Raw genomic sequence first — 12,020 nt, 5'->3', positions numbered from 1 at the left:
CCTCTCCCTTCTTTTGAAAATAGTTTCTGTGTTGAAACCGAAGATAACTTAAAGAGATATATTGAGGTGTTTGGTATTATGAAGAACTTTGTCACTGGAGAGTCTTGCTATTCCAGTTTAAAAAATATGTTTGTAAACTAGTAAGGCTGTAAAAGTGACAAATGTGATCAGATGTGAATTGTATCCCTATGCGTAAATATAAAAAAAAATAGACTGGATTCCGTGATTCGTTCCGCGTTTTCCACATCGCAGAAATCATAGAATTCTACGCATGTTGCGATCCCAAATGCACGTCACATTGACTGAAACTCAGAGCAGATGTAGAGATGATGTTCATGTGGAGCAGTGTGTACAGAGAACATGTTTTACTCTGAAACACATATAGTAGTGCTGTGCATATACAGTACAGGCCAAAAGTTTGGACACATTACTATTTTTAATGTTTTTGAAAGAAGTTTCTTCTGCTCATCAAGCCTGCATTTATTTGATCAAAAATACAGAAAAAAAATTAATATTGTGATATATTATCACAATTTAAAATAATTAGTTTTCAATTTATTATACTTTAAATTATCATTTATTTCTGTGATGCAAAGCTGAATTTTCAGGATCATTACTCCAGTCTATCACATGATCCTTTAGAAATCATTGTAATATTCTGATTTATTATGAGTGTTGGACACAGTTCTGCTGCCTAATATATTTGATGAATAAAAGGTTAAAAAGAACTGCATTTATTCAAAATAAAAAAATATTTTCTAATAATATAAATCTTCTTTACTATCACTTTTGATCAATTTAACACATCCTTGCTGAATAAAAGTATTGATTTATTTCAAAAAAAGAAAGAAAAAAAAATGACTGACCCCAAATGACTGACCAGTAGTGTATATTGTTGTTACAAAAGATTTCTATTTTTAAAACATTTGCTTCTTTTTATAAAATTTTTATTTTATTTTATTTTGTTATTATTATTCATCAAAGTATCCTAAAAAAGTATCACAGGTTATGAAAAAATATTAAGCAGCAGAATTTTTTCCAACTTAGATAATGAATCATCATATTAGAATGATTTCTAAAGGATCATGTGATAGACTGGAGTAATGATCCTGAAAATTCAGCTTTGCATCACAGAAATAATGATAATTTAAAGTATAATAAAATGAAAACCAATTATTTTAAATTGTAATAATATATCACAATATTTTAAAAAAAATCTGTATTTTTGATCAAATAAATGCAGGCTTGATGAGCAGAAGAAACTTCTTTCAAAAACATTAAAAATAGTAATGTGTCCAAACTTTTGGCCTGTACTATAATTATAGGATCTGCAATATCGCAATTTCAGTTTCATTACGATTAACTGTACAGCTCTAACGTGAAATCTATGCGGACACTGTACAATGGCTGATCCACGAGTGCAGAGTTGGCAATGCAGTTTTTTTTGGGGGGGGGTCAAAATTATTTTCTGTATAAAGAAACCAGATGATAACCTGTACTGGCCACAGATACGACCAGTATCTGCAAACCAGTAATATATATATATATATATATATATATATATATATATATATATATATATATATATGAGTATTCAGGCAAAATGAAGGAATTCAAAAGGTCATAAATCATTCAAATGATCATTCTTGTCCAACAAACAACTCTTGCTCTTGTAGAAACACTAAATAATACAGCTAGCAGTGAATGCTTTAAAACAAAAGGCCACACAAACTTTCCCTTCATTAACACGATCTCTGAATTATAGATAGCAGGTCTGTGATGATTTGCTCATGTGTGATCCGGCTGCAGTAACCGTGTGAATGGAGTGTGTAACTAGAGCGGCTGCGTGTGAGAAAGCGTAGGACAGGCAGGACTGTGGGGTGAGGAGAGACGGCAGAGATACGGTTTCGGACGGGTTGGACTCACCATGATGAGTCCGGTGGTGATGGGCTCTGAACAGCCATGACACAACTCCCCAAATTTGGCCCAGTAGTCCTTCTTACAGAAGAGACGGCCGTCCTTCTCATAGTACCAGTGTGAGAGAGACGCCCCGCACTCACAACACCTGCGGATCAAACACCACACACACACACACACACACACACACAAAAGGTCAAAGGTTATCATTCTCAGAACATTAACGCACTAATAATGTTACTTTAGCACTGCTTAAGTAATAAATAAAACAGTCTACACAACGTCCTGCTGTCCTCATTCACACCACACAACACCACACCAAACCACAACACAACAGGAAGTCCAGCTGAAAATGAAGAAATGAAGAAATGAACTTCTATTGCTGCTTAAGAGTGATGTATTCTAGAAGACCGTGTTTGATCAGCTCTTCTCTTCTGCATTTACCCCCAAACACAGGCAAGCAAGCTTTCCTCTCAAATCAAATTGTGATTTTTCACGAGTTAGGGAATTTGTTAATCATTAGATGTTAAGATTTGAATTTGCTCATTTTATTTATTATCTTTTAAACTGTGAATAATTAACTTCTTTTCCCCTGGCCATCACAACTCCCTCTCTGTGTGTTTAATCACTTTTTTGAATGGCTTTTTATGTTGGTCCCAAACTTGGGTCATAACATGAATATTTACACAACGCTAATCTGCTCTCGTACGTTGGTAGTGGAGCATTATGACGAGTATGAGTGCTAGCAAACAAGATATCAGACGTGCATTCATGACGTTGGCCAACAAAATACAAACTGAAATGGACCAACATCCAATGAAATTCTGAGGTCTGTTCAACAACAGACTCATTTAACTAGAATTATGTAATACAGAGAGGTTGTGAGTGCAGTCATGAGACACAGAGTATATTCACAACCAGCTCTGTCTCGAATGACTTCTCGCTTTTATAAATGGTTACTACCTCACTTACGTGTAAATATTAAAGATGCAGTAAGAGATTTCTGAGAATTATCGTTGAACACTTGATATCTGAAATCAGCCCAAACAAACACACCCCTCCCTTCATTGCCAAAATGCACAAGAGTGGATGTCTGTTTATCACGGATGAAGCGAAGCAAGATAATGCTTCGCGAAAAATAAAGTCATGATGAACAAACAAAAAGGAAGAACAAAACGTGAACATACTGTACACGAGTATTTACAAGCAAGAGTTGGATGTTAGTCACCAACAGCACAGCAGCTTCAGAAAACAATGACACTCAAAACCAGCGTTACTCACGTATGGAACGGAATCAAAGCAACCTCATTGCCTTTCAGGTTTTCCAATATTAACACGGGTCCTAAAGCTCTTTCCTGATCACACCCTTCTTTTTCCAGTGATATTTTTCTGACTTTTTTGTAATGTCTCTCAGCCATCTCTCTTTCTACAGTCTTTCTTCAAATCTCCCTCTTGCTTGTTCTCTCTCCTCCCCCATCGTGATTGGACACGCCCCCTACTGCTGATTGGCTCACTCTCTCTCCTCCATCATGATTAGACACACCCCCTACTGCTGATTGGCACATTTCCATGAAAACATTATGCAAATCAAAGCGATTAATGCCGTTCTTCCACAAGATCTGTGGTGTCATGTGAACTAATGTTAATAGTTGGTCTCTATGGGTGCTGTGCAGTGACACACACGGCATTGTTACTGTGTTTTATGACTACTGGAACACTGGATTGACTGGCCAATAACCACCACCACTACAGTTTTATAGTCAAACAATTAGTCTGGCGGTGGTAGTCTGTCTCACCAGCTTTCGGCCATACACGGTTTACATTATTTTCCCATCGCAGCACCTGCACTGTTGCTTTGCTTTTTTATAAAAATAAAAAAACATTTAGTTCAGTTACACAATGGACACAACAATTATAAACTGAAAATTTCGGATTTCGCTTTTCGGTTCGGCGCGCAGTGCAGCAGGAGTCGGATTTCACTTATTACAGGCCGATGTGAGAGATGACTGACAGGACGACGGCGGAGGATTTGGTGCGCGACAGATCCTGAGCGTCAGTGACAAATATCTTATCTTGTAAAATGTGCGGTCGTTCCTTATGCACAGATTACGCGTGATGGCGAATTCAAAAGCGAAAGTGAAAAGCAAGAGAGTATTCAACACCGATTTCAATACCCTGCTCCCTGATATCTCCAACCCCTCCCGGCGTGACATGCCTACTAACAATGGATTACACCAGGAAACAAAATGATGCCCTAATGAACATGATAATACTGTTATAACTCAGTAAGAACATGTTTCAGCACAGCTGACAGGAGACTGAGCTGAACACATGAGCTTCAGCATGACGTCAGATGATCCATCATTGGTGTCATAACAGCAGCCAGAGGCGGATCTCTCACTGTCCTGTGGATTGATCTGATCACAGCCTGAGGGAGTCCAGCTCATTCATGACCATCTGCCACACAATGACCCCTGCCAACCCATCATGCCCTCTGTGACAGGAGCAGAAAAACAGACCTCTCCTGATCGAAACCCTCCAAATCAATGTATGTCAAGATAATGTATGTCTTTACCTCATTATGACAAAAAGGGGTAAGTGAGTTGTTAATCAGTACAACAATCAGTTCGAGTACAGTTTGTTTTGCATATCATCATCACATGGATGGAAATCAGCTGATCAGAGTGAAGAAAAGACAGTGTAATTCAGCATTAACTTATCACGCCATAGGACCTAAATGAGAACTCAATGACTTCAGGGAAGCAGTAAAGAAACTTAATCCACTGGAAGTTGCCGTTGACCAAAGTTCCTTCACAGAAATGCAATTGTACTGCATTTTACAGTTATTACATTAAAGGGATAGTTCACCCAAAAATGAAAATTCTGTTGCCATTTCACCCTAAAGTTATTCCATAAACCTGTGTGAAGAATATGTGTAGCCAAACAGCTGTGGGGTTCAACTGACTTCAATAGTATGGAAAAAAGAAATGTATAGAAGTCAATGGTGCCCTACAGCTGTTAGGTTACACATATTCTTCCAAATATCTTCTTTTGTGTTCATCAGAAGAAATGATGAAGGGTTTAGAACAACTTGAGGGCAAGTAAATGATGACAGAATTAAAATTGTTGCGTGAACTATCCCTTTAAATGCACTTGGTAAATGTTGTTATCCAAAGTCACAGTGTTGAGTCGTTCCTGTATTTCATCTCAAATTTTGCCTTATTTGTATGTGAGCCGCATCAGTAAGGAACTGCCGTGAACTGAACTTGAATTGCCACTACTATATTCATGTGCAACCAGGAAATGCATTTGTCCTCTTAACAATGGACTATAGACTGGTGAGTTACCATGTCAAAGGCTTTATTATACCAATTCCCGTTTACTCAATGATCGGCACAGGGCAGAGTGGCCACAATGAATGCAAATAAAGAGGATTATTTTTAGAAAGAAGGAACAACTTGACCATTTCTACTCGTCTGGGAAAGCCAAAGAAAGATGATGTGTCCCGTAATTTACCTGTCTTTAGGGAGAGAAGTATGTGTTTCAGCTCGTTTATAATTCTTTATAATAGCACATGAAGTGATGATAATAGTTTGAACACCAATTCCCCAGACAAGATACAGATATATAGAAATGAGTCAAAGGCCAACTACTCCTTACATTTTTGCCAAAACAACCAACGTCATCTCCAGAGAGTCTGAGAGCTGTTTGTCCACCAGGTCCAGATCTGCAGTAATACAGTAAATGTGAGGAATCACTCGTGTTGTGAGGTGAGACGCCACCGCAGCTTAATGCTGTCTGCTTTTAGGATTACTTCACTTCAGAATTAAAGTCTCCTGATGATTTACTCAACCCCACGTCATCCAAGATGTTCATGTCTTTCCGCCTTCAGTCGAAAAGAAACTAAGGGTTTTTGAGGAAAACATTCCAGGATTTTTCTCCATATAGTGGACTTCAGTGGGGTCCAAATTGCAGATTCAGTGCAGCTTCAAAGTCTCTACACGATCCCAGCCGAGGAATAAGGGTCTTATCTAGACAAACAATCGCTCATTATCTACAAAAAATGTACATTTATATACGTTTTAACCACAAATGCTCGTCCTGCACGTCCAGGACTTCACACAAGGGCTGTCACTTTTTATTCGATATTCAAATATGCATTCGAACATGACGTGAAATATCCGAAATCGAACTATAAATGAACTATCCGGTTTTTAAAGTGCCATGTTTTGCGCATTTTTTTTTACAGTCTATGATTACACCGTTTGCTTCTTATTTTATTGTTTGCCATCTCATCCAGTAGCGGCCGCTCTACACGTATTGTAGCGTAGGCCAATGACCAAATCAAGCGAATAATAGCCAATAGCCAGCTTGTTTTGAAAATGGAAGATAACGACAAGACTAAAGAGACCGCGCTGTAATTCCTGCCTATTACACACACACACACACACACACACACACACACACACACACACACACACACACACACACACACACACACACACACACACACACACACACACACACACACACACACACACACACACACACACACACACACACACACACACACACACACACACACACACACACACACACACACACACACACACACACACACACGACCCACAGAAAAGACGCGTGTCAGTATCGAGTTCTCTTTTGGGCTTGAACAAACCATAACACACAAATTATGGCAAATGTCCGTTTTGTCGAGTGTCCTCATAAGAGCAGTCTTAAATTATTAAACCGTATGTAAGATTGTGGCCAAAACTGGTACTGCAATCACTTTCAAATTACTGTAGAGCGGAGTATCCCCTCCCCCTCCCCCCTGACTCGAGGTTGCCAGATAGGCTGGCATTTTTTATCCGACACGTTTGTAGCTGCAGCTGTGGTAACTAGAGCAGAGCTGGCAACCCGGATGCTGAAACACTACTGACTTCGTGATTGGTAGATAGGTGGAGGGTGGCGCTTCAGGCCAAAACACAAGATGACAACATTAACATCAGTCGAGGGCTGCAACTTCACTTTTAAATGACAATATCCTGGCCGGACTACTGTTGTCAGTGATATAAGTATTTGAAATGAACATGATTTCTTAATGTCTAGTGACATATCAGGGCCATTTTATGATTAATTGAAATACATTTCTTACATACGGTTCCTTTAAATAAAGTCTTAAATGAACGTAGAGATTTGTGAGAAAATGTGACGCGTGTCAGATCGCGTCTCTGTCCGCAGCGGCTGGTCTTAAAGTGTCGTTAATGTTAATCAAAGAACAAAGGTAAGAGAGTAAATTACTCACTCAGACCCGGCGGCAGGAGGATTATTATACCGGTAGCCTAATCATGATACACTCCGCTATCTTCTACACATCTCCGGCGAACGGCTTTTTCACGCAAAAGAAAAACTCTTCATGAAGCGCAGTGAAATTCAGCGACCATGTGGCATTTCCTGATGGATCGAGGTTGTTCGTTAACTTCATTTTACATTTTACTCGTAGATATTCAAATATATTCGAATACATTGCTTGATATTCGATATCCGTTCGAATTTGATTTTTCTCAAAAGTGACAGCCCTACTTCACACATTAGGTAATCACGTTGGAAAGGTCAGGCGGTGACCTGATGTGGGCGGAAAATGGGCGAAAAACTCCATCTCATTTTCTCCTCCAATTTCAAAATCGTCCAACATCAATGGTTTATCTTTTATTTTTAATTGTATTTTTTGTAAAAGGCGTTTGACTTGGTCTTTGCACGTTCGCTTTGTAAACACTAGGTCGGTACTTCCACTTACGTCACGCGTGACCTTTCAACGTGATTACGTAATGGGTAAAGTCATGGACGTGCAAGACAAGCATTTGTGGTTAAAAAGTATATAAATGTTTTTTTTGTTTTTTTTAAATGAGCGATGTTTTGTCTAGATAAGACCCTTATTCCTCGGCTGGGATCATGTAGAGACTTTGAAGCTGCACTGAAACTGCAATTTGGACCTTCAACCCGTTGGACCCCATTGAAGTCCACTATATGGAGAAAAGGAATATTTTCCTCAAAAACCTTAATTTCTTTCCGGCTGAAGACAGAAAGACATGATCATCTGGGATGACGTGGGGGAGAATAAATTATCAGGAGATTTAAATTCTGAAGTGAACTACTCCTTTAAGTTTGATTAAATCACAAAGCAACAGTCAAAAGAGATGCAAGCACAGCTAAAGTATCGGGCTGAATGAAAGTGAAGTGTTTGTCAATGGAGGACTGTCCATTAGACTGATGAAACCAATCCGCTCAGGCAGACGTGGGGGATGCTGGGTAATCTATGATGTGTCATCCCCAGGGCTCTGTTATCAGCCTCTAATGATGAAAGCAGAGACGGACAGGATGCTGTTAATCATTCCCTCGATCCGTCTGACTTCAGTGCCGTCTCGGATCTGCCCCATCAGAGCTGGCTCTCACATCTCTAACTGAAGGAGGAAACACTTCATTAAAGCAGACCATCCCTCCGTTCATCGCCCATCTGCTGATCCCAGCCCTGGGTCAGGAAATCAGAACAACACCGAACAGGACCAACCCACAGGACTTCATGTTTCAGGAGAACAGCGTTTGCTGTTATGGCTCATTAAATCAATTTGTCTCCAATGTTTCTCTAAAAGAGAATTCTTACTAGAAATAAGAGAAGACTAAATAATTGACAGCCTATTACAGTAACTCGGATAATTTGGTCCTGGAAGAATTTGTTCTGAATCGAGTTCATATTGATTTTTGATTTCACTGCCACGTAATAAGAAAATCACCTGATAATTGGTTTTACCAATATTATTTCCCTGATATTTAAGCATATCTGATTCACCCATGAATGAATCAAACATTAAGAATCGCACAAGACGCCGTTACGGCACTGAGTTATGAGGGGAAACGACACTGGGTGAACAAACTTGAGGGTTTAGAGTTAACAAACCCAAATGAATGTAACCCAGTTTAGATCAGGTTCAACTCAAGAGTTTGATCCAGAGTTGATGTTTAACTCTGGAGCTTGTGCAAATGAAAGTGTGACATCTGCAGCGAACAGCCAATCACACGTAACGACTGGTGTTGCTGATCATTTCCCCTGGGTTCTTATGACATTTATATTTTAAATTCATTTTGTGAGGACAACTGCTGAAGAAAATATTGAACCCAAATTTTAGGTTCGTGGTGAAGGTAGAAATGATGGCGATTGATAGGAAGGATGAATGTGTGTTGATTCCGCAGCAATGTATCTTGAATAAAATATTGTTTCATAAAAGTCCTACGTTTCGCTTTCACATTCTCTTTATGCCGTTATCCTCTGAGTAGATACATTTCGTTATGTCTTTTCGGATTAATTTTGTTAATTACAACATTTTTAGTGCCGTTTTTCAAGAAATAATGTAGACCGTTATTCTTCTGTTATCAGGAATTAAAAACCAATTGGTTCGTTCGGAGCAAAAACACCAGGCTATTTTTTTACTGCTTTATTCAGAAACAGAAGTCATTTAAAATGGTATTTATATATTTTCATTTTACCCAATACATGTATAAACGGGAAAACCCTGAAACTCCGATAGCATGATTTTCAATTCACAGCATTTCCTCATCATATTTCCTCAAGTATATGACATACAATTCAAGTGTATATATCAAATAATTTTATTTACAAATGTCATGTTTGTGATTTTTATTCGTTAATTCGTTATTTAACTTAATGCATATATTCAGAAACAAATGCAGTGTACATACGCTACCATTTTTTGTTAAACTTTTAATAGACTTCATATCGAAATAAAATTTGTTATACAATACCTAATTAATAATAAACACCTAAACCAGAGTTTAAAATGATTACATTTATGCAAAGGTTGATAGACTCAACAGTCATTTATTGTTCTCCTTTTGAAAAATATTAGACTGTTTTTTTTTGGCAATTGTTAATAATATTATTGATTTTTAAGATTTGTATCATTATTAATCAAAAATGAAATTTATCAAAAACAGAAGTAAAACATGAAATAAATATTGGTTCTGCATATCAGTTATCTGACATAAAAACATACAAATTATCGGTTATAAAAATATCAATATTGGTCGATTTCTCCACATAACACTTGTGTTAGCATCAGGAACCATGGTTAATAACATTTAACGTTTAATTCTGAAAGTAAAAATACACAAAGGAATACTGGATCTAATTCAACAGTGCCACAAGCTTTGAGGACAGTTGTGTCATTTTACTGTCTTCTAGTGATGACAGAGTTGAAAAACAGCCAGCAACCACAGGTTTACTCTAGTGTTGTGCTGGAAACTGTGGCAACATTGAGTAGGAGATGAGGTAAAGAGGGAAAGGCAAAGATACGGAGAGATAAAGCTGCCTTTCCTCATTCCTCTACAACACTGCGGCCCTCTTCAGCGGGACGTTTCAGTCTGATGAGGACTCCTCAAACCTGAATGTGAGCTCGCCATTTTCACAGAGAGCGTATGAGCCTGATAAAGGCCAAGTGTGTCAAAGTATCAGTTTCACTTTGACTCACCATGTAACCGCAAATACACACATGTTAACCCGGGGGGGGGGAGTTCTGTATTTGTCACAAAAGCTCAGAGGAGTTGGAAATAAAATAACCCATTTACAGTAACCACTCCACAAAAGAACCAAATGTGTACATTTTCGACACTGTGTTGTTTTCCTGTGCAACACTCACCGGTGATCGCCGGCATTGCCATGTGGGTGCGGTACGAGAGGTTAACTCCTTCCCCGCCAATGACCGAATTTCCTGGCTATCCATGTTTCCATTGCTATACAGTAGGGGGCGCTGGTATAGGGATGGGAATCGAGAATCGATTTCAATCCTGGAATCGGATACTTGGTGAGGAATCGGATACTTGTTATAAAATGAACATTTCGATTCCTCTTATCGATTCCTTTGTGTGCATTTCAATATGACTCTGAACCATTCAAGCGTGAGACGCCACACACGAGTAACAGTGTATTGTGCAGCTCTTAAAGTGACAGCAGAGTAATATTCCTGCGGCCGTCTCTATAATAACTAGCCAGGCTAACGTCAGACCTCTTTCTCATTGAGACGTGGTCTGGGAACCATATGTTAATTTTCTCGTATTTGAGGCGTGGTTTACGAATGCCCAGAGCTGTTTATTGGGCGCTACGAATGTCTATCAAATGCGCCTGTACGTAGCTCATAGCCAATCGTTTCAATTATACCAGATGACGTATGTAGAGCGGCAGAAATTCGACGAGGAAGAAGACGAAATAAACTTGCGTTCTAAACTACTTAGAACACTATCTAAGGCTGCATCGAAAGGTAACTTCACGTCTGATGCCATGTTGGATCCATAGATATAAACAAACTGCTTCGGTGTGTCGCATAGAAATCGTCATCGTCTTGCTGCTCCCTCCCCGTTCTGTGATTGGATCCCTTTTTGAGGGGAAAATCTGGTCCATGGTGTCCAGGCTGCCTAGCAGCGTGAATAAAAATCGCGCTGCGCTCAAGGAAGCATGGGGAAACCCAGGCTATATAATAACACAAAAAGACAGAAAATTCATTCGCTTTTCTTGACTGAATACCTTTTGTAACTATATTTGTAATGTATATTTTATTTATAAAGTGCAGTGTTATTTCACATTTGATTAGTTTGTGTACCTGAAGATCTTAAAACACTGTTTATTTCAATCGTATCTTTGTTCAGTTGTATTTATTTGCTGCGATTGATAATTTTTTATTTGTTCTTTTTTAATGACTGAGTGTTTACTTGTCTTTAATTATGATCGAAATTTATATTAGTTACTCTGGTTGTTTTTCCCAGGCAAACGTTCCTTGTATTAATGCTGGTCTTTAGCCTGCTCATGATATTCAGCAACAATGAAATGTTTTACAATAAGACTTAAAATAAATGTGAATGATATTTGTTGATATTGAATGATATACGTTGTTTTTGTGGGGGTTTTTTTTTACCTTATTGGAATCGAAATTAGGAACTGATAAGAATCAGAATCGATAAGAAGAATTGGACGATTCAACGTATTCAACATATCGTTCAAATTCAAAGGATGCCCAACCCTACACTATTACGCATCT

At 38.5% G+C, this 12,020-nt stretch overlaps 1 protein-coding gene across 4 annotated transcripts in view; it reads right to left on the bottom strand.

The window, feature by feature from the left end:
- Positions 1-12,020, bottom strand: part of limk1a (LIM domain kinase 1a) — a 75,979-nt gene that overhangs the window by 33,692 nt on the left and 30,267 nt on the right. For 3 of the 4 annotated variants that reach the window (XM_082181120.1, XM_082181122.1, XM_082181121.1), the window contains one exon: positions 1,927-2,065. In XM_082181120.1, the coding sequence (XP_082037246.1) occupies positions 1,927-2,065 (139 nt within the window). Of the gene's footprint in view, positions 1-1,926; positions 2,066-5,577; positions 6,422-12,020 lie in introns of those variants that run through there. The other variant, XM_082181123.1, reaches the window with a different exon arrangement.

Source organism: Leuciscus leuciscus (genome assembly GCF_965113295.1).
Source record: "Leuciscus leuciscus genome assembly, chromosome: 9".
NCBI lineage: Eukaryota > Metazoa > Chordata > Actinopteri > Cypriniformes > Leuciscidae > Leuciscus > Leuciscus leuciscus.
Note: the sequence above shows the minus strand (reverse complement) of the source record. Positions and strands in the feature narration are given on the sequence as shown.